Source organism: Lichenostomus cassidix, chromosome 4, assembly GCF_008360975.1.
Source record: "Lichenostomus cassidix isolate B80296 chromosome 4, HeHo_3.0, whole genome shotgun sequence".
NCBI lineage: Eukaryota > Metazoa > Chordata > Aves > Passeriformes > Meliphagidae > Lichenostomus > Lichenostomus cassidix.
The window spans coordinates 8,025,125-8,048,147 of NC_139484.1; the positions used below are offsets into that span (position 1 = coordinate 8,025,125).

Sequence of the window (23,023 nt, forward strand, 5' to 3'; positions counted from 1 at the left end):
TGGGTTATTTCTTTACCAGATTGGCTCATGAATACTTGGCACAAGCTAATAGAAAAAGACTTGTTTTAAAACACTTTGGTCTTAAAGCCACAGTTGTTGCCCACTTTGCCAGCGGCTCCTGAGAACTGATTCCTGTGCACAGCAGTAGTTCTAATATAAATCGTTCTTGGAAATCTGCATGCCTCTCATGTCTTTCATTCAACAATTATATTAACCTCTCTCACGTGATGGGTGTGGAAGTGAGGAGCTGCTTTGACTCTTGAGCGGGATCTTTGTAAATGCCTTGCTGGACTGTTCAGGGCTGTCTGTGGATCTGAAGGTGTTCTGCCAAGTCTGGGTGCTTCACTGGGTGCAAATGAATTACGACATCCTGTGTAAGCAGGAGACTTGACAGAACCTATTTGCCAGATGAGGGCTGAATACACCAAGTGTCAAAGTGCTTCGTGTGAGCATGTGAACTTGGCTTGAATTAAGTTTCTCTCAGTCTGGTGATGGCAGCTCTGGTTTTGTCTGTAGGCAAACTGAAAGGAGCAAGCTGAGTAGAGAGCTTGCTTGGTGACCCCAAGCTTGTGGCTCCCTCTTCTGCAGGGCAGCACGAGGAGTTGTTCGCAGGGAAATACAAGAGTGTGAACTGCAGCAGAGGTGGAATTGCAGGGCTGCTTTCAGCCTTTCAGATAGAGGTTCCCACTTGTGGCCACAGACACATCTTTGCGTTTTGAAGCACACAAATCATCTCCTTGCAGCCCCTGTGTAAACCCTTCTCCTCTGATCTGAGTCAGCCTGGAAGCTTTTAGCAGCTTTCAGATGAATGAAAAATGTCAGGCTGATGGTCCTGGCTTAATTTTTCTAGGACAAAATTTGGCAGGCAACAGACTAGCTTGGAAATGAAAAACTCGCAACCTGGAAAGGTGAAGGTACCACGTTCTGACTAACACTCATTCCTGGCATCTCTCTGCAGGAAATTGGATTTCCCCACATCACCTGGATGTGTCTAGGAAATGTACAGGGTTGCCAGTAAAGAGGTTGTGCATAAACATAGTTGGATTTTCCTTTTCTTACTTCATCTGTGATTAAAGATTTTTCTTTTCTCTGTTGTCTCCTTTAGTTTTAACTGGTAGAATTACATTTCTTGGCTATCTGTGGAATGAACATAGAAGCAGCATGACTAATGTTATTTCAATAGTCTTTGTTGTTGTTTTGTTCCTAGTTTGAGGTGTCAAGGCTGGTGTTGTCAGAAAGTGTTGAATTAAATAATTGGAAGCAGTGCTCATTTATTCTGAGCTGTTACAGCTAAAAGATTAGGTTGTCATACTGCGAGCAGGTATTGCTCACTGTAAATGCTGGGAGTGATTATGAGGCTTAACACAGCCATCTGGGACTGAACATATGCACAGTCCTCAAATCTTCATGTCAAGACCCCAAGAGGAGCAGGGATTTTGCCATATTGTCTGGTGACAAATCACACCACTTCACCAGCACATCTATTGGCTGCTGCTTTTTCTTCCTGCAAATCTGTTTCATGTCCAGGTTGGCCTATGGCAGGCCTTATTATGCCTTTGCTTTTTTGTGCAGTCAGAGTTCTGAGCTCTGAGATTCTTTTGCCTGAGTGTAAGCACAAGGGTATTGACACTGGAGGGGGAGGAAAAGAAGTAATTTTTCAAATCCTGTTTTAGCAGTTTATCTAAAGCTTCCTGTAATTCTGGCCAGGTAACTCAGCTTGCTGGTATCATGGGTTTTTTTAGCAGAAGAAACAGTCATTCAATCATTATGCCTTTGTTAGCTTATAGGATCAGAAGATAAAGATTATTAATTACATTTTAAAAGGGTTTTGTTGGTTTCCTGTATCTTGTATGTAGTTTCCAAGCCAAGAAAAATCCCTAGTGCTTTTAAATGAATGCTCTTCTCCCACAAGCTGTCTTTCATCACAGAGAATGCCAGCCTGGTCTCATTCTGTTTCATCTGCCTCATTAATATTAAATACATGGCACTTTAATATGGCAGCCAGAGCAAAGCAGGGAATTTCAGCTAATATCTGACAATGGCAAGCTGAGATTAAATGATATCAGAGTGCTATCGCTATATATAAAGTAATTGGCATTTTTCAGGAGCATCTGACCTAATTTATGTCAGTTTTTTTCTCCCCCAGCTCCCTTAAATCTTTCCATCTTCAAGTGAGCACTTGCATGCTCCTGCCTCTCTCGCAGGCCTGGCTCTGCCTTGTGGGGAATGGAAGGATTTGGCGATAGCAGCACAAGTCTGTGGTGTCCAGGGGAGGCAGAAAGTGGCACCAGATCCAGGAGCTGTTTTGTGCCAGGGAGAACCTGCTTGGAAGAAGTGTGTGCTTGGGCTCTGGGTCAGCTCTTCAGTGATGCCATGGTAAACTCTCCTGATGCCCTGAATTGGAAAGAACCAGGCTGAAAGTAAAAAAAACAAGCAAACAACTTTTCGGAGAAGTGCCTCCCCTTCTGGGATGCACAGTTGATGGTCACTGAGCAATTGGAACGATTCACTTTGGTTTCTGATACATGATTGAGTAGTACTGTCAGGGGAGCTCGGGTTGTATATTTCCAGGTAGCTGAATATTCACCCGGCTGGAAAGCACTCCTGCTATTCAGCATTTGGAGTTGAGCAATTACTAATTATTAGAGCAGTAATTACAGCAGCCACTTGGAATTAGGGCTTGTGGGGCTGACATGGTGCAATTGTTTCAGTCCCTGATTTGGTGTGTGGTCTTGGGCAAATGCCTTTGTCTTGGTCTACCTTTGTTTCCTCGGTGTGTAAAGGAGAAGATAATTCCCTCCCTTGTTTTGTGAGGTGTCAAGCTGTGATCAGAGAATTAATAGCACAGCCACAGTCACCTTTGCAGACCTCGCCCTGTTGCACCAAATCGAGTGAACTCTTGTGGCACAGAGGCATTACCAGATTAATGCTTTTAATTAAAACTACCTTCAAGAAAAGAACTATTCAAATAGGGTAATATGCAAGTTGTGTTTTCCAGGAGATGTAACAATAAGGAGGAAGGGTTTAAAGGTGAGCACTATGAGTAACTCTGACCTTGTTTCTCTGGGTTTATGCAAATGCAATTGAGGGCAATTTTCGCGTAGAGCATTCCTGAGAGATATTTAATTTCTCTGATGTAGGCCAGAACCGTTTAAACACAAAGCCAGAGGTGTTTTGTTGTTTAAACAAAACATTATTTGAAACTGTGGGTTGCCATGTGACTCCTGTCTGTTACTGAACACAGCTACATTTCCTCTAGGTTTGGCCTTGCCAGGAATGGAGTTCAGAATAGCATTTTTTCCAGTGTGATGTGCTTTACAAGATTTTGCTATAACCTGAGGGAAGCAGCATTTTTTCATAACCTAACCAAGTAACCTGATGATTTCTTCCAGTGGGCTGAGCCAGAAAGCCAGAAGTATAAATCCAGGCTAGCTGCGATACAGTTTACATGCTGTCCTGGTTTCAGTTTGAAGGGAACTATAAAGTTCACACGGGCTAGAAAATGTTTCTGGCATGAAGTAGGTGGTTGGTCCCTATGTAAAATACGCAGTAAGGAGTCCCAAGGGAACGGTGTGTAGATGTTGTCAGTATCCACACTGTGGTAAATGTATCTTTTTCTGAGCTGTGTGTGCTGAAACATCTTGGCAATTGGAAGCTGCTCAGGGCTGGAGCTTCATATTCCTGGTTTGGTGCTGTGCCTTGAAGAGGAGGATTGTGGCCCAGCATCTAGAGTTCAGTGGTGTTGGATGGAAGGGAGGAGGATGGAGATGGCTGGATGTGTGCCATCCTCCTGGGTACTGTCTGAGTAGGAAGATTGTGCAAGCCTGCTCTTGAAGTTTATGCTCTAGTTTGCACCCTCAGGGGCTGCTGAGTGACCTGAGAAAATGTGAATTAAAGCATGAAGTGCCCGAGGAAGGGCTGCTCCAGCCTGCACTGGCTCTCCTGGGGCAGCATTTACTGTTGGCCAGATGCAGGCACAGGCTCTTGGGCTGTGCTGGAGTGTGATGTGGGAGTCCTCATACTGCATGTGCAGACCTAGCTCCTTCTCCTGGACAACCGTGGGAGGAAGAGCTGGGCATTAGCCTTCCTCTTTGAAGGCTTCCCAAGTTGCTCAGCAGGTATTTATCTGTCAGACCCCAGCTGCTCTGGGATATGAGCAACCCAGGCAGGGCTGCTTGTGGATTCGTGCATCACCTCCTGCTTTGAGCAACGTGGAGGTGGGAGACTGCAATCTTGATAAAGGATATGCAGCAGCAGATCCCTCGCTTTGGTATCTCATTAAATAACTCGAGCCTAGGGCAAAAACGTGCACCTCACGTGGGAATTGTGCCCCAGTTTTGGGATAGGCAGGTCTGCAGCACTTGGCGTTACAGAGCATGTCAGAGCAAGGAGCTCCTTCATGTGAACTGATCTTCCCTAGGCCTCTGCAGGAAGCGCTCGCTTGGAGCAGGCTTAATTTGCCTTCGGGTATGTTTGTCTTCCCAAATCCTTAGGTTTGGCTCCATAAATTTGTGACAGGATTTACCTGCTCTGTCAGGTCTTCACAGCGTGGCTGCTGCAGGAGCTGAGCCCAGTGCAGTGGAGCCTGCTCATCTGTCACAGTCAGTCTTGCTCCACATGGGACTCGTGCTCTGCTGTTGTGTGGAGTGTGCTGGCACAGTGACTCAGCCAGGCTGAACAGCCCAGTGCTTTGCTTGTGGAGAGATACCTGATGTACCCTGCTGCCTGTCCTTGTGCTTCCAGGGAAAAAGAGGAGTTGAGAGGAAAAAGAGGATGAAAAATCCAAGTACTGCGAGCATACAAAGCTACAGCGTGAAGTAACCACGGGAGGTGCAAGCTCATGGCAAATCTTCTTGCTTATTGTTGTTATTAAGAGAAACAGCCTTGCAAAATGTTCCATTCCAAAAGTTATCCCTGAGCTATGGATTTCAGCCACGAGCAGTGCAGCATGTATCATCTGTACTCCTAAGGTTGCAAGACTTTGAATTGTGTTTAGCTCAACTGTTCTGGAGAAATCTGAGCAGCTGGATTGTCCAGGAGCGTAGTACTCCAGAGAATTCAGTTTGTGTGCTTTTGGACTGTATGGGAGAATAACATAGGAAGTGTGGGTTTCATTTAACACAAGCAGTGGCATGGGTTGCTACAGCACAAGTCTTGACAGGAGGGTAGAAATTAAATCTGAATCCAACTGCTTCTGCTTTCCCTTCAAAGTGCAAACATGACTGGGGTGGACAGTCGAAGCAGAATGTGGTGGCCAGCATTAATTAATCTGTGGGGGTGGATACTGGCTCCAGTTTAACCTTCTAGCAGGACTCCTCCAACAGCTAATGGATGTTGCAGCAGCCTGTGTATGGAATAATTTATGAATTTGGAAGAACACCATTCCAGAGAATGTGGGCGAATGCCAGTGGTTTGCAAATCTCTGCCAATGGTCTTGTGAGTGGCGGGCTGCTGTGGGAAAAATAACATTGGATTAGCTCAGGCTAATGTTTGGAAGTGTCCCACTTAGCTCCTAAAGCCTGGCCCTTGTGCAGAGCTGCACTGGGCTCTAGGCAGGACACTCCGAGGTAGCAGAAATGCATTAAATATGCTACTGCATGCACCAAACAAGAAGTGGGGAGCAACACAGGGAGGTGTTTTTGCTACAGGCTTTTCCCAAGCAGCCTTAGCAGCATCTTTGTCACTTGGGAGGACAGTGTCCTTGTTCCAGGTAATTGGACTGTCTGGGCACATGCCAGATCACTTGATCTTGCAGTTCCAAGGCAGCTCAATCCCATAACAGACCTGTCCCGTGGCTTGGGACCTGGTGTTGGGGGCCTTTCCTGCGGCCAAAGGAAGGGACGACTTTCCTCGGCACCAGACTCCAGAGCCAGATGTGAGCCCAGCAGCACTCCCAGCCTCTTTCCAGCTTTTCAGGCTCCTGCTTTTAATTAAACTGTCGCGACACTGCAGCCAGAGGATGACTGAGATACCAGAAGCCAAAGGTCTGGCTCCACAAAGGTGTTTGGGAGCCTTGGAATGCGGATGGGAAGCCTTTGACAGCGTGTCGGGCAGGATCAGTGCCTGTGTCCCACTAATTGTGGTTTATTTGCTCTCTGCTCATCCATCCGCTCTGTGGCAGGGCTGAAAACATCTCTGAAGTCTGGTTTTAATAACAAAGTTTATCCTCACAGCTGAGGGGAAGCTTAGACGATAGCTATCCCTTTGCAAGCTTTCGTGAGTGTCTCACTCTGCAGAAGTTGATGTGCACCACTTACCTGTGAGCATCTTTGTGGATTTGAGATAATTACAGAAGGCTCCAAGCAGATTTGCTGTACTTGATCTGCGTTACCTGGCATTTCTTTGCAATTTATGCCTCCAGGCTTGGTCATATGATAAAGCAGTGCTTGCCTCTGAGCAGCTGCCTGCCTGCTGGATAACTTGTTCTCATGGAGCTTATTTATCCATTTGCTAGCCATGAAAACATCTTCCCTCACTCTTCCTGGCCAAGTGTTGCTTCTGCTATGTGTGTAAATGACTGCTTGCTGCCTCTCTTGTAACAAGTGCCCATTGTTCCAGTGGACAGGTTGAAATGCAACATAATCCTCAAATATTCTGGAGATTTGACACATACCACAAGCTCACTGAACAGGCAGCTCTGCCAGAGACTGTGTCGGGATGAAGAATTTGGGAAGAGGTAGCAGCTATAGGAAGTCTGGTTCTGGAACTAAGGTGGGGGGGAACACACTGAACACAAAGTTGATAGCAGGTTTTGGATCAAGTCCTTGGAATTATTTGTAAGTCCAAAGAGAATTTTATTGTTACAGGATGCATTTAATTAGTATCTGGAATTTAGCCACTAATGTAGGTTTGTGTATAGAAAGACTGTTAGTACTTTCCTTTAGGAATTGTTGATTTTTACATATAGATGTTCGAATAATAGAGTTAATAAAACTTAACATCAGCCAACAAGAAAGTATTTTTCTTTTGCTTATTTCCTTGTGCTGTACATTTAATACACTGTTCCCATTGTTGTTTGTTTTTGTTTTGGGCTATGTATCTCCCTTTTTCTAGAGCAGAAAGGAAAACTGTTCACCAGCAAAAGCTAAGCTCATGGAAACAGAAGAGTTGGCTGAAGGTTCAGGGGCTGGGAGCATCAGAACCTACTGACATGAGGGGAAGTGTAGGAGTGGGACTTGGGGGTGTCACTGGAGCTTCCAAGGTCCTTGCTGTGAGGAAGGAGGAAAAGGGTGGCTGTACAGGCTTGAACTTTAGTGACAGACATTGGTGAAGGGGGGACGTGGGGAGTTTTTTCCATAGGTAGCGACTTATGCCAGATTTATATCTGACTTTATTTGCATTTATTAGGATTACACTAATAAATCTGCTCTAAACCTGCTTGAAATCCCTGATGCCGTGACATTGCCAGCGCTGCACGCGCTGCCTCTTGCCAGGATCCAGCCCTGGGGTGGAGGCTGTGCTCACACAGCTCAGGAGCCTGCTGCATCTGCTCAGCTGTGGCCTTGTTGCCTTTACAATAAAATCCCGCTTGCACCAATGACAGTTTTTATTCTCTTCCCCAGGAATTTGTGCCTCAGTAATAGAAGTGTTTGCAAAAGAGGTCCCCTGAAAAAGGACCTTGTCAGATAAGCCAGATGTTGAATGTCATTGCCTGTAATTGAGGGGAAGATCCTTCCTCACTGCAGAGAGCTCCCAGGCTCATCTCCTGTGGAAAAACCCTTTTCTTATAGGGTGATGGCACTGCCTGAGCTGCCTTTGGTGGTCACCATGGGCATTGGATTTCCTTGGTGGGGTTTTTGCAGGAGAGGCTGAGGATGTGTGTTGGAAAAGACAGAGATGTTCATCTGCCAGAGGGAGTTGGGCTGTGCTGTGTCAGAGACCTTGGTGGCCTGTGCTGTGGTGGGGACGTGCTTTGTCACGTCCTTCACACTCTGTTACTTTGTCATCAGCAGCTGGAATGCAAGGAAAGCCTTATCCCTTTTTGGGGGTGGGAAGGAACAAGATAAACTCCAGAACACAGGCGTGGGACAGCGTGGGACTCTTGATGCTTCTGGGAGTTGGTTTAAATCTCTGGAATGAAAGGTTTAGCTCCACTACAACTCAAAAACTGGAGCTGTAAAGCTAATCCTTGGATTCCTTATGAGCAGAGAGTTAATCCTTTCTTCTGGTCCTGTAAATGTTTATTTAGTCGTGCATTTATGGAGTTCAGATGGTTTGGAGTGTATGTTGGGCAACTGCCGGTGTCACATCCAGGGATTCTTCATGGCTTGGAGCATCACCAGGACTGTAGTGGTCATCACTCGCCTTTGTGGTCCTGCCTCTTAGGAAGTGATGGATATGGAGAGGACTGTGGGAACATTCTTGTCTGTGGGCTGCATGTGAGAAATGTTTTGTCTTGCAATGTCTATTGACTCAAGAAACGTGAAGTCTCTGTTGCAGTTACCAGCACAGCAAAAAAACAAGGAGGATAAAAAACCTGATGTAGGGTTGCCTTTTAGTCCCATCTCCTCCAACAATCCCAGTGTTACGGCTGTGCTGCAGACCTGGATCAGATGTCCTTTCCTCTGGAGGAACTCTCACCAGTGAAGTTTTTTTGGAAAGACAAAACACAGACTTTGAAGGCAACCACAAAAATTTGGAATTAGTGAGGTGGAGGGAAGGAAGTAGTTCAGTTGAAATATAGAATTGCTCCTGTTTATAAAAATTTTAGTATTGGCTTTCCCTGTTTAAGGCAGGAAAACCAGGACTTGCTGAAGGCAAGTGGGGAATGTTACTGTTTTGAGTCAGTTGAGAGCTCAGAGTCTATGGACTAATATTTCCAAAACTGTCACCCAAATAATTGAGTAAACTTTCACCTTACTATCTCTGTGCAGATTCAGTCCAACTTAATTCCATTTCTCTTCTTGCTGAAGATGAAAAACTGTGCGCTAAGGCAAACAGTATTTGTAATTTTCAATATTCATTGATTGCTGACCTTTTCTTATTCGTGTTGAAGGACTTCTGTGGCGCCCTGAAAGAGCTGTGTACCATAAGGGGATCTGTGCATTCTGTTTTCCTTTTCAAAGCAGATGTGAGGGCTGTGACTCAACACTCAGCCTATTAGACCATACCATGAACTCATTCAAAACTGGTTTTCTTGCTTTGTTGTTGTGTCCTGGTTGCTTGGTCAGAACCACACTCGAGTGCACCCATTGCTGGTGGGAGTCATAACACTGGACTTGGCTAAACCCAAAATGTTTTCTCTGGCCTTTTACTTAATGACCTTATATGCACGTGCATTCTGCGTATGGGTTTAAGAAGAGCTGGTCTGAGCCAGCTCTTTCAATCTGGTTGATACTGGATTAACACTTCTGTGGTAATGCTAGACCAGTAAGGTTTTCCTGGGGAATTCCTGTGTGTATCTAGCATTTGTTTGGACTCTGAAAGCCCTGGTAGGGACTTTTCAAGGAGCTGGGTGATGGTTAGTTTGAAGTCAGGACATGTTTGTACTCAGTGCTGTGGTACCTGGGCATGGGATAAGCCATGTGTGTGTATGTACATCAGTGTTACCTCAGGATTCAGATGTGAAGGCAACTACTGTGATAAATCTGAACTCTTTAGTCCAGATTCCAGAGGACTGGTAAATAAATGATCTGAAGCTGTGTGCCTTGATAGAAACAGCTCTGTGTGCCTCACTTGGGAATTGGGTCTGTGCAGACATCAGCAGTGTGTCTGTGTGTCAGGCAGCCATGGTGTCCCCCACCTGCCCCTGTGCAAGCCAGCAGGGCACAGTATTAACATGGATCCTGCTTGTAAGTGCCAGGGATAATTAATTATCCAGAGCACGATCTGGGGCACCTTTCAGTCCTGGAGCCTGTTGAATAGGAGCTGACAAAACGTGCCCTTGATGTGTGGCTGCAGCTTTTCAGGAAGGAACACATGGAGTTAAGAAACTGCAAGGCAGCACTGCTCTCTGTGCCTTCGCCACCTCAAGGAAAGCTGCTGCTTTTTGTGTCCCAACGGCCCTTCATTTGAGTCAGGTATTGGAACAGTGCTGCCTTGTTACAGCTTTGTAAGCAAGCCCTTTGGGCTGCTTTTCTTTCTCAAAATCCCACTTTTGCAGTGGTTGTGTTCACAGCTCTAACTGGACTGGAGCTGGTGAAAGCCTGGGGAAAGTTAGAGGAAAACTTGGCAATGGGATATGATGCTCTGTTGCCAGGTTTTTCTTCATTCTACCTTCTTGTGCCCAGGGGCAGTGTCCCAGAGAGCTCCCTGGTCTGTCTGTGAGTGCAACTGGAATCTTGCCGAGTTCATCTCTCACTCCTCCCTCTGTGTCAGGTCCTGCGTTGGGCTGTGCCTCCAGCTTTTAGCAAAGTATAATTCCAGTGACTTAACGGCCCGTGGTGCAGCTGTTTCAAGGCTATTTTAAGTGCATGACAGTGAAATACAGAAGGAAATGGCTGTTGGGTCTTTCCCCTCTGCTGCCTTGCTGGACTGTATCTGTATCTGTGGTGGTGTGGGACTGTGTGGTCAGAAGGGCTGGAAAAAGGCAAAAGAAAAGAAAGACAGAAAAGTATTTCTAATGGCCATATAGCAACATGCCTTCCTGCTGTCTCCCAGCTGGCTTCTGTCCTGATTGGAGCTGGTTTTAACTCTTAAGGTGACATGTTCTCAGGTCTAACAAACACTGGGCCTTCTCCAGTCCTCACTGGTGTTAGCTGGCCTGGACTCACAGCCTGACTTAGGTGGTGTGTCACTGTGCAGTGTTTCATTCAGGGCTCACATGAAGGAACCTCCAGCTCTCTGCTCTGCCTGGCTGAGGGGATGGCTGGGGATGCCAAAAGGGGTAGGTTTTCCCTTCCCTGCATGTGGCATTGCAGAAGACAAAGGGCAGGGAATGGCAATAAACCGTGTGCATCTTCTGAAGCAGGAGGAGTGGAGTGGGTCGGTGTGGGGAGCAGGCAAGGAGCAGCAGCTCCCATTTGATTCCCTCAGCCTCATGCAGGCGGTCAGAGAGGCAGTTGCACATCGTCCTCCTGTCAGGAGAGAGATTGGCCAGAGTAGCAAAGAGCATCTGGTTTTCATTGGGCTCTGCCTTTGGATGGTCTTCATTCTTGTTTGTCACATTATGTCTTTTTTTTTTCCCCTTCCTTCCTCTCTTCTTTTTTCTTTTTTCTTTTTTTTTTTTTTTCTTTTCAGCAAGTTTACAAGCCTTGCTGGAATGCACATATGGTCCTTATCATCCCCAAAGTCCAGCTTTTTTTTCTTTTGCTGGTTAGCAGTATGTGACATCAGGGGCTGTTAGAAGCATTAGTCACTTTTACTCCAAATAGAAAGGTCCGTGGTTTTTGGAAACCTATGGAGGAAAAAAGTCTTTTATGTCAGTTCTTGGCATACATGGAACTGTGAGTGCTCTGAGCTTGTGCTGACCTTTAGCCAAACATTTTGCCTGAAGACAAATGCTCGTTCCCACTCTCTGCAGCCACTCCTGAATTGTCGGATTTTGCTGACTTCCCTCTTTCCAGAAGAATGCAACTGTATCCTTTTTCCTCCGCGCTCCCGCCGAGTTCCTGCAGCTTGCCAATGTAAGCAGTTCCCCTCGCTTCCCGCCGGCGTGCCTCGGAGGCGCGGGAACAGCGGCGATTTGATGGACTGCAGGAAGCGTGTCCTTGCCATGTGGCAGGGGTAACACTCTCAGCTGCAAGCATTGGAAACCGGGATATTTGGTGCTACATGTCCAGCAAGTGGGCCTTGTGCTTCCCTCCTCCGGTGGCATCTGTGCTGGGGTAGCTGGGATGGGGCACGCTGGCTTTTCTTCTGGCAGGCTCAGTGTGTGTGGGCTGCACCTGAGCAGGGGCCAGCTTGTGATGCCTGCTCGCTGTTCCCTGTGTCATCCTGCCTTCATTTAGGGAGCCAGCTCTGTGTGTTATTGCCTGTGCCTGTGGAAGCATGTCCAGCATCACCCAAGTCTCTGGGGGCATCTCCTTGGGGGAACTCCTTGCTTGGTCTCACTGGCAGCCTCCTTTGGCTGGTGATCTCCCAGATCCGTGAGATTTTATGTCTAGAGCAGTATTTTCTGCAAGGGAGGGCAGCACAAGTCCCTCACCTGCCCTTCCCCATCTGCTGCTGCCCAGTGCTTTGTTGGTCAAGTTGCTTCCAGCTTTCCTCCCACAGAATAACCTTTTCTGCTATCCTGATTCTTGGGGATTAAAAGGAAAATCCAGCGATTCAGGGAGAGCCTTTTTGTATTCCCTGTGACCTCCCTGTTTTAATGAACAAGGGAGCCAGCTGTGGCTTAACTCTGCTGCCAGTGTTCCCTGGTACTGGGAATAGAGACCTGGCTCCTTGCTATTGTTGTGGATGTCACTTGAGGGCTGGGGCAGGGGACTAGTGAGGAGCTGTGTGTCCCTAAGCAGCTGCAGCTGGTGCCAGCTTTTATCCAGGAAGATCAAGATGGTTTCCTGCAGTCCATCCCTCAGGGACAATAACTGCAGCAGTGAGTCACTGGTGGCTTGGTGGCAGGGAGGGAGGCACAAATCCTCATGGCTTGATTGACACATTAATGTACACAATGAGAATATGCCTTCTACAGGGATCTGCTCTCCCTGTTGAGGGGAAAAGAAAGGAAGGGGGAAGAAAAACAGCAAAGGACCTCCCAGACTTGAGTAGCTTGTGCAGACATCTGCCCAAGCCTGCAGCCAGCCAGCATCAGCATGGAGACAGGAACTCCCCCTCCTCTGCTGGTGACACTGATGGTTATCTTACCCTAAAACAACAGCCCAGAAGTCCTTCCCCTCTTTATGAACTGATTAGCTGATTGATTGCTAGGAGCCCTTTTCTTCTGGCATCCCTGCCTGCCAAGGAGGGGAAGGGAGTTGTTCCATGCTTTCCATGTTCTCCCTATACTATTCATAAGCTCATCTGTCCAGCAGTTAAGGGTTTGACCATCCCTTAACCCTCTGTAAGGAAGGGGAGCAGAATTATGGGTACTGTTTCAACGAAGAGGGAGCTTGGCTCTGGCATAGAAACTGGGAATATTTGGTGCCTTGCTGACAGGGACACCAGCTCTTGGGTTTAACCCTGGGAGAAGGAGAGATCTGTCTCTTGCTGACTACTCTTTGCTTCTGTGCTTGCTGCTCTTGCCTGAGCTCCATTTTTATCTGAGCAGACTAAACTATCCCTGAGGTCCCTGGCTTTGGATGCAGCATCTAAGATGATTTGACTTAGTAATGAGTCAAAAATGCTGATCTGAGCTGCTGACAACAATAAAAGCTTTTAGAATTTCTTAAAGGTGCCTCTTAAGTCGTGTGGCTTCAAATAACTAAACACTTGCCTCATGTTTGGGGTTGAGCTCAATATTTTGCATACCAGCCTTTTTCCCCTCTTCATTTCGAAGCTCATTTTTGTTTTCTTTAACTCTTGGGAGGCCGTGTGAAGCTGACCCCCAGCCGCCAGCAGCAGTGGGGCTGGGAGAGGCCCAAGGGGAATGTTTTGCCAGCAGCCTTAAAGCAAAAGGGGCTTAGCCAGGAGCTTGCTGGGACTGGGGAATAGCTGCCATCATGGTAAAGTGCTGAGCAAGGAGAACAGACTGGAGACTGGGGCAATAAATGCAGGTGTCCTTGTGGATCTTGGCCTTTTGGGAGTGGGGCTTTTTCCCTGCTCAGGAGAGGAGCAACTTTGCTTTATCTCCAGTCAGCAGCCAGACACTTTGGGAAGCATAGGGACACAGCTCTGCTTTGTGCTGCCTTTGGAGGAGTGACACAGGACCCACCTTTATCTCCAGCTCCCCATCCACACACAGACGTACTGTTCCTGACTCCAGCAAGGAGAATAACTTTCCCTTTATTCCTGCAGGCTCTGCCAAGTTATTGTGGCTTGGGAGGAATGAGCTGACTCTCCTTGCACGTGCCTCATCAGCTGAATTGTTTTATATAGTTTCACTGATTCCCATCCAGGCAAACCCACTGTTTGCCACAGAGCATCCATTGCAGCATTGCTTGACCTATGAAACCATTGCCGCCAGGAGCTATGTGTGAAGAAAAACAGATCTAAAAGTCTTGACAGGGTTCTGAGGCTGCAAACTATTTCTTGTCTTTTGCAAGGCATTTTTTCCCCCCGCTTAAAATGAAGAGTACTGAGTTTCTAACAATCAGTCTCTTTATAGTGATGGTAGGTAGTGGATGCTGAGTCTCTGGGGGCCTTTCTCTGCTTAACTTACCCCTTCCCTTCCCCTGCTGCAGTTAAAACCAGCAGCTGTGATAACAGCAGCTCAGAGATTGTTGTTGATCTAAGAAATATCGACTGTGGGATGCCTTGTAGGGCTCTCTGCAGTGAGAAGTCAAGTGATCAGCATCTTTCCCAAGAAACAAGCATTTATTTGTTCATGTAGTTTTTGTAGGGGTTAGCACGTCGCTCTGGACGTTCAGAATCACTTCCTGCTCAGGGATGGTATGAGAAGAGGGAGGGAAGCTGTGACCTGTAACGTGGGGTTCAGTAAAGGAGACATGAGTGTCTTAAAGAAGAGCTTAAAAATAAAGACTGCTTTTGGGATGTCTTAGGCTCTGTGACATGTGAGAACATCCAGACACCCAAGTCTAGCAGCACATCTGGTGCAAGCTGGCTGATCTCTCTAGGAGTCTGTGGAGCTGCAGTTTTACCCATGCTGATCTTGTCCATGGATCCTGAAGCTGGGAGCAAGGAGAGGTGCTTGGCAAAGAGCTACTCTTTTAGTGTGCTTGTTAGAGGTCAGTAGTTCAGACACTACCACTTACCTGTGCTTACCAAGGTACCTGCTAGGACTGTGTTTCTGTGCCTGACTCCTGAGAAGTTGGTTTAGTCCAGGAGTGTGTTAAGGTGCAGTGCTGGGGAAAGGGAGGAGTAGTGCTGAGCTCTGTTCGTCTTATGAGGGGAAATGAGGGATGCACTTGGGAAGAAGACAGTGAGGCAGGGCAATGAGATGCCTTTCCACTGGGGCTGGAGCACCTGAGCAGCACTGCTGACTTCCTCTGAAAGAGGAGCCATGTGGCAGGAGGAATAAATCAATGCTTGTAGCATTCCCATGGCTCGTTAGTGCACACAGGGGCTCTGGGGTGGAGCAGGAATTGATGTCAGCCTTTGCTGTTCAGCTGGAGGTGCCCTGTTCTCAGTAGGATGACTCAGTTGGGATCAAACCCAGCCCACTGACTGTGCTCAGGAGCTTGTCATGGCGATTCACGGCTGGAGAGGCAGGGCCATCTGACTTAGCATCCCCTTGTTGCTACAACACTTCTGTTCTGTCAGACCAAAAGCATGAATCACTTGCCTGCTCTGCTACTGATACCCTGAGCAATCAGGCTTGTTGCTCTCAAGCAGAGGCTTCCTTTCCTAGTGGATAAAGCTACCCCCTTGAAGAGGTGAAAATGAGAGCAAAGGCCTGGCTGCAGTGCTAAGTGGTTATGCAGCATGTGTACCTCTTTTCTTTGGAGAGAAGCAGCCTGCAGCTCCCCCAAAAATGTGACAGCTTCCCAAGGCCATCTGCATGCTGCAGAACTGGCTTTGTTTATGTGTGGAGGAAGAGAATTAGAAATCTAGCTCTTTTGGGTCTCCTGCCTCCTCCAAAATGGGTATGTGTGATCCTTGTGCAGAGCTGCACCTATTTTCTGTGTCTGCTCTACTCAGGGAGATGCACTGCATCCTGGGAACACTGAGGGAGGAGGATGCTTGGGTTTGTGTCTCATCTCTGCCTGTGCCTCAGGCCTCTGATCTTTTCATGAGTGTTTTGATGTTTTGATCAGAAATCAGGCTACTCTTGTCTCCTGTTGTGCAGCATTGCCTGTGAAAAATACTTGGCATTGCAAAGTGCAGAGATAGTTTTTGTTTATTCCGCTGTTGGTGTTTGCCACTTGCAGGGAAAAAAAAAGCAAGGGGAGGGAAATAAACCAGAGAAGGTCTGCAGCAAAAATAACTGACACAGATGCAAGAGATGATTCTAACTCCTGTTCCTGCTGAGCAACTGATGATGAGGCAGTACTTGCTTTCCCAAAATATATCAGGGAAAGAGATACTGGTGCTGTGCTGAGGGATGTTCAACACCCACCACTTTGTGTGAAGCCTGTGAGTCATGGGCACTTACTGCTTTCCGATCTGCTCTGAGCTCCCTTCACTTGATCATAAACCCAAGCCCACTAGTTTTTTAAAAATACTAATATTATGAGTATATAATTTAACCCATTCACATCATACATTGATCCTAGGGGTCGATCCATTTTCCAGGGGGATCACTGTGGTGCTTGAATGAAGTGATGGTCTTTGTATGTGGTTTTTCTTTACTCAGTCTGAGTGAAGGAGGTGGCATCTCTTAATCACCTTAAGCTTCTGTGGTGTGGTGCTGGTGAGTAACTCCCAGTAGCATCCCACAGAGGGATGGAGGTGAACAGGCTGGTAAATTTACCTATGGACAAGCCTGGTTTAGATACTAAGAGAAGGCTCAGGTGTTTAGCACAGGTGTCAGGCTCTGTGTGTCAGCATAGCATAAAGGAGCCCTTTGCCCATACTTCTTGGCACAGACTGGGACATTTTCACTTGGAGATGTTGCTTTTCTCAAGGAATTGTTGTATTTCTTCAGGTCTGAGTCTATTTTCATCAGATGTAACTCGTTTCTCCTTGCAATTGATGGCTGGTTCATTATGTATGGAGGAGGGAAGTGGAGCTGCTTAGCAATTGTGCAGAGAGTGGGAAGTCATCCTCTGCTTCTGGTTCTTACATTAACTACAAAAGAGTTATCCATGTCTGGTCCAAAGCCCACTGGTTTTGTGGAAAGAAGCTGGTGCTTCTAGCATCTCTAAACCAGGCTGAGGCTGCCCACGACTGTAATTTATCGTGGCCTTGGTGGAGTGACTCCGCTGGAAGTGTTTGGGTTTGGAGAAAGGTCAGTATCTTCCAAGTTAAGGACAACAGACTTTGGGAGAAAAATGTTGTGAATTAACGGCAGAGTTGGTCTAGTTTACAAAGTTGGGGGGGGGCTGGGGGTTTGTTGTCTTGTTTTAACTGTGCTTGGGACGTTGGCATGACTGTGACTTGTCAGGGAAGAGGTAATTCTGCTGGCTTGTTTTTCCGAGCTTCTCTGTGGGTTGCCTTACAGCTGTTGTGGGAAAGTCCCAAATACAGTCTGGGGTTTGTTTCAAACCTGCCTTCTGCAAGGTCTGTGCTGCCCCCTTGCCCTCTGTGGAACAGCTTTGGGGTGTTGGATGTTGTCAGCTCAAGCCCCTGAGCAGTCGAGGAGGAGAGTGGGTCACGAGGGGTGACTGACACCTCTGGGCTGCCTGGCCTGGCTGCTTTTCCTGCTGAGGACATGCAGAGGCAGGACCAGGAGCTTTGTAGGTCATGCGGGAAACTCTGGGAACGGTGCCCTGCTTCCTCACCTCGTGTCAGATGAGGTTATTTGTAAACCAAGGCATGGCAGAGCAGCATGCTCACTGTATTCCTTTCCTGTCAAAGCCTGGAAAAGGTGGAAAGTTTTAGCTGGCTCTAGAGGCACTGTTGCTATCTGAGCTATGTCCTGCTGTGGCCATGCCGAAGGGTTGCAGGAAAAGGGCAAGAGTGTTAGCATTTCTCTTGTAGTCCTGGCAGGATAGAGCAAGTCTGAGAGCTTCTCCTTCCCAAGGAGAGCACCACCTTGGCTCTCCGCTTGCATACACAGGTGTCTGTCAGGAATAGCTTTTGGAGTTGCAAGCAGGGCCATATCACAGCCTGTGACACTCCTCAGTGTGCTTCTTGTGAGAGCCAGCCTCACTGGCAAGTTAAGGGAATTTCCCATGCTGCTGGGGAAGTGTTGAAGTGGGAGGTTGGCTGGTTTCTGCTGTGTAGCTGTACAGCGGACATGGAGGAGGCAGCCTCAGCTGCTTCACCAGCTAAACAGGAACTGGTCAGCTCACAGCTCTGACTGTGTTCCACTCTCTTTTCCAGGTGTCTGGCTAAATAATCTTAGGATAACCCCAGGGATATGGGATGTTGCAGCCTCAGAAACAGCATTTGGGTGTTGCATTTTGGTAAAGAATCATGGTTTATTAGTGACAGGCATGGAGAACCAGTGTGGTGGTGTTTGCCTGCCTTGGGGCTGGGGACATTTTAGCTCCCGTGTCCCAAAAGCCTCTGTGTCCCTAACACAGTTCTGACTGGACTTCTTCCCTGACAGACCTGTTGCAACCCTGTTCAATGCTTTTTTTCTTGGTGTTACAGAACGATGACCTCAGGAACCTGTCCCTGTCTGGCCACGTGGGCTTCGACAGCCTCCCGGACCAGCTGGTCAACAAGTCAACATCTCAGGGCTTCTGCTTCAACATCCTCTGTGTGGGTAGGTCACCCTGCTGGGCCCTCAGGAGGCACAGCTCCACATTCACAGCTTCTCCCTGTGCCCAGGGCAGGGCTGAGCCACTGGGGACCATACTGGCAGGGAACTGACAGTTCTGCTGGCAGTCCCAGAGCTGCTCCACAGTGAAATCTAGTATTCCTCTTTCCCTTTCCTCTATCCTGCCCCCTGAGTCAAAGCATGGAAATTTCTAGCTGTTAAAATCTATCCCTTTGATCATCCAGTGGTTCTGCTTTCCCCAAAGGCTGCCCATAAGAAAACTGAGCTAGCTTGGGAATGAAATGTATTTTTAAAAGAATGTTAACTTAAATCTGCTTTTCTCTGAGTTGGATGTGGAGGCTGTTTCTCACCAACTTGCATTCCTTCCCTTCCAGGCTTTGCCTGTCTTCTTACATTCTTAGTTTCTCTAGTTAGAAATTATGCCATTTTTAGTCTCCAAATGATGTGCTGGAGAACAAAGCCTGTCACCTGTCCTCTGCTGTATTTAATCTGAGTGCTGCAAGTTGGTTTTGTGGCCTGAATTACTTTTCCCAAATTGTTCAGGGGGTGAAATACAACGAGGCAACATCTTCTCTTGGCTGTAGGGAGGTAGCTGTTGTCTTGGTACTCTGTGGGTACTCCACAGTTGGAAATCCATTGCTCAGCCCCAGGGAGCTGTGAGCCAAGCCAGCTTTGACTTGTCAGTGGACCCAGAATGTGGTTCTGTAAATGGACAAAACTGCTGGGTTTTTCTCTTAGCTTGGCAGTGCAGGCTGCAAACATCATCTTTCCATTCTTTGTTCATTTAAGCCTCCAAGAAGGGAGTATTGTCCCTTCTAATTAGTTACATTAATTAGCTGGAAAAACCCCACAACCCTCTGACTGTGATTTTTCTACAGCAAATTGAGAATTTCTGTGAGCTGCCTGAAAAGAAATCTGGCAAACTTGACTCCTCTCTGTAGCTTTGTGCGTGGAAAGAGGAGATAAGAGAACAGTTGCACTTCTGCACACTCGAGCTCCCAACCCTCACGTGACTCTCATAGCAGCGTGAAACCATTTCAATCCAGCAGGGAACAGCCCAATTAGCAGGCAGCTCTTTGATCAAAATGGCATAAATTAATTGCCTTTCTCTCTTGCAGTAAATATGCCTTTCTTAGCATGACTTAATATGTCTCCATTAGCAATTTGATCCTCCTCTTTCCTTCTTGTGAAATGTGCCCATCCACTGATTTTCACCTCATATTAAAGTGTCGCACAAACTGCTGCAGTTGGCCAGGGAACAGAAATCCCATCCTTGAAAAAAAATCATTGTTTAAAATTGTGATTTGAGAGAGTACATGATCAGCTTTGGTGTTGTGATGTGAGACTTTAATTGAGCTGTGAAATGCTGCAGAGCCTATCTGGCACAGCACGCAACAGTTCACATCAGGAGCTCCCTAGAATTCGCAGCTTTGGCCATGAGCAGTCTGTGCCATCAGTTTAGGACTTGGCTTTCCATGTGAGTTGCCTCAGCCCACCCCTGCTCACAGCATGGGTAGCAATAGCTGTTTGAGATGTAATTGCTAAACAAACACTTTTGACTTAAAAATGGGATTTAGGCTAATGCTTTCATCCGTGTTACTAATTGCACTGGGGATTAGTGAAGCTGTAATAGTTTAAAAAGTTGATATTTAAGCAGTGTGCTATTTTTTTCTTTTAAGAACTCCATATATATTTCTCTGTCTCAGATTTTTATTGTCTAAGTCGCACCATGGGTTTTAGGTGGCCTTCTTGAAACAACAAAACTGCCTTTAAAAGGCTGAAAGAAAATAAAATCAGGGAATCAGACATGGAGTTAAGAGAATTTGCAACTTGCTTCCATAAAGAAAGTTCCTGGGTCAGTCCTGGGGCACTGGTAAAGATGGGGACTGTCTCTAAAGACATCTGTTCCTGCAGGGATTATCTTGCTTAGCAGCGTGCCTGTAGCCTAATTCCACAGCTACCCAAGTGGAATAACTCCCTAACCTGGTGAACGTGCCAGAGAAACAGGTAAGGGAGAGCAGTAGGAGCACACTGACACTTGCTCTGTGTGCTCAGGTGAAACTGGCATTGGCAAGTCGACGCTGATGGACACTCTGTTCAACACCAAGTTCGAGAGCGAGCCCGCGACGCACAACGAGCCCGGCGTGAGGTTGAAAGCGCGGAGTTACGAGCTGCAGGAGAGCAACGTCCGTCTGAAGCTCACCATTGTCGACACGGTCGGCTTTGGCGATCAGATCAACAAGGATGACAGGTAAACTGAGCTCTGTCAGGAGAGCAATCCTGGCTCTGATGGGCTCCGAGGTCACCAGGGCCTCATTCTGTGGGCAGCAGGTCCCTCGCTGCTCTGGGGGTGTTTCCTGATCCCAGAAATGATGCTGCTCCTGCCTAACCCTGTGGAAAGAAGGAGAGTCCCAGAGCAGCAGGGCTTAGGGATAGCTTTTGTTCTCCTGCTGTGTCCTGGCACACATGGCTGTGGTGGTTGGCATTTGCTCTGTGCTCCTGGTTTGAGGTTTCCCAGTCCTCCTTTGCTCCACTTTTTTTACTGGGCTTCCTCTAATATTTCTCCCAATGGGAGGCCTTACTGCTTTCTTTGCAACATGTCTCTGAGGTTTTTTGGGGTCTCATGGTCAGAGACAGAATTTCCAGAAGCTAAGAAACCAGAGCAGCAGCTGTTTTACAAACTCACATAGTGATATCCATGAGGCTGCCCTTGGTGGAGGAGGAACACATGGAACAGTTTTCTTTCCAGAAGCACAAGCATTTGATCAGATCAGGGCATGTTACACTGCAGGAGCTTTTTTTCTCCAACAAAAGGGACCCATCAGAGTCCACAAGGAGTGCACTGGTCTTCTGAGCTTTGCTCACAGCCTCCATTCCTGAAAAGTCTCTCTTATCTTGTGACTTTTCCTTTCCTCTTCTAAGGGCGTGAGCTTTTGGACAAGCTAGGGGGTGGATGATGGTTTCATGTCTAAATTTTCTTATATTGGATGATTTTCAGTGAGATTGGCAGAGCAGCAGCTCACGCTTTAACTGGAGAGACTTCCAAATACCTTGTTTTTCAGGATAGCAGTCTTGTGTGGTTTCCATGCACTTAAAATTCAGGGCTATCATATCTCTTACACTTCCCCTGTGCACCAAGTGGAAACACACCCTTGTGAAGGAGGAACTCTGTGTTGGCAGGGAGGGTCCTGTAGCATACAGAGCACCCCTGAAGCTTCCTGAGTGTCCACCAGTTGCCTATGTGGTCCCAGCAGCCAACTCCCTGGTTTTTCCTGTGCCTTCTCTCTCCAGCTACAAGCCCATAGTAGAATACATCGACGCACAGTTCGAAGCCTACCTGCAGGAAGAGCTGAAGATCAAGCGGTCCCTGTTCAACTACCATGACACGCGGATTCACGCCTGCCTGTACTTCATTGCTCCCACCGGACACTCGCTGAAATCCCTGGACTTGGTCACCATGAAGAAGCTCGACAGTAAGGTACTTGCTGCCTGTGTCACTACGGCCCTGTAGTGCTTTTGTTACCTTGCCATCTGCTCAGGAAAATAATGTCTGGGTTTAGTAGTGGAGAATTGCAGATGAAAAGTGTGAGAAGTGTACCTTGGGGGAGCTGCTACAGTGGGTCATTATTCTGCTTCATGTGCTGCGGAGATTTACTGAGAGTTTGGACTCCTACTCTTTTCCAGCCCTACCTCAGGTAGGGAACTTGGCCACGTGCTCCCCGGCTAAGCTATAAAGTCAATAAAGACAGTTCAGGTTGTCTTTCTAATCAGTGAAAAACAAATGGAAGTGCTGTGTCTGCTCGCTCTAACCACGTCCAGCTAGACAAAAACAGTGATTTGATCTGCTATGGCAAATGTAGTGGTGCTCTAGCTGAAATATCACAAATAAGAATCCGAATAAATATGTTACTTGGCATCTGCTTTTCCAGGTACCCTCATGGGTACTAAACCGTGGTTTAAATGAGATTTCACATCTTCTAGGAAAAATAACTGAGGTGCAAATGTAGAGCCTGACTAGCTAAACTGAGCCTTCTCTGTGCTCCTTTACATCCTGATTAAGCAATTTAAATCAGGCCACTGTGCACCTTTGGCTCATTGGATCCTGATGCTGGACATCAGTGATGACAGTGGTTCTTTATTTCCTAGAGAGGCCAATCGATAGGGTTTATGTGGTGATGGAGAAGGTTCCCTGCCCTCTTCAACTGAAAATAAGGTTATGGAGATTTATCCCAAGTGAGCTAATTGACATTCCTGTTTTATCTGCTAGCTAAGGGGGATTTAATAACTCCAAACAGAATTAAGTGATGTAATAGAAGAAGATTTTCAAGTACTGTAGTTAAAATCCCTCCATATAGGTCGATATCACTGCTATCCTCAGTACGATTTCTGTCTGCTGTTGCAGGGAAAAACAAATCCTGCAAGATCAAAAGCAGAAACTGTCCCTCTGGAGGGAGGAGAAAGAAGGCAGGATCTTTATCCTTGCCAACAGCCTGTCTAGGGAAGAGAGTCAGTAACTGATCTTTCATCTCAGAGCTGTGCAGGGAGGAGTGAGCCATGGTCCTGCAGTGCAGTGGTGTCTGGGGGCACGTGAGGGCACACAGGTGGGGGAAGTGTGCCTGTGTTACTGCCAGCCCCTGTCCTGTGTGTCATTGATAGGGACCATCTGCTTCCACCTCCTGTGGCTGACAGCAGTCAGTC

At 47.2% G+C, this 23,023-nt stretch overlaps 1 protein-coding gene across 3 annotated transcripts in view; it reads left to right on the forward strand.

The window, feature by feature from the left end:
- Positions 1-23,023, forward strand: part of SEPTIN11 (septin 11) — a 43,733-nt gene that overhangs the window by 4,039 nt on the left and 16,671 nt on the right. For all 3 annotated transcript variants that reach the window (XM_085057768.1, XM_085057767.1, XM_085057769.1), the window contains exons 2-4: positions 18,196-18,310; positions 20,381-20,576; positions 21,617-21,803. In XM_085057768.1, the coding sequence (XP_084913894.1) occupies positions 18,196-18,310; positions 20,381-20,576; positions 21,617-21,803 (498 nt within the window). The remainder of the gene's footprint in view (positions 1-18,195; positions 18,311-20,380; positions 20,577-21,616; positions 21,804-23,023) is intronic.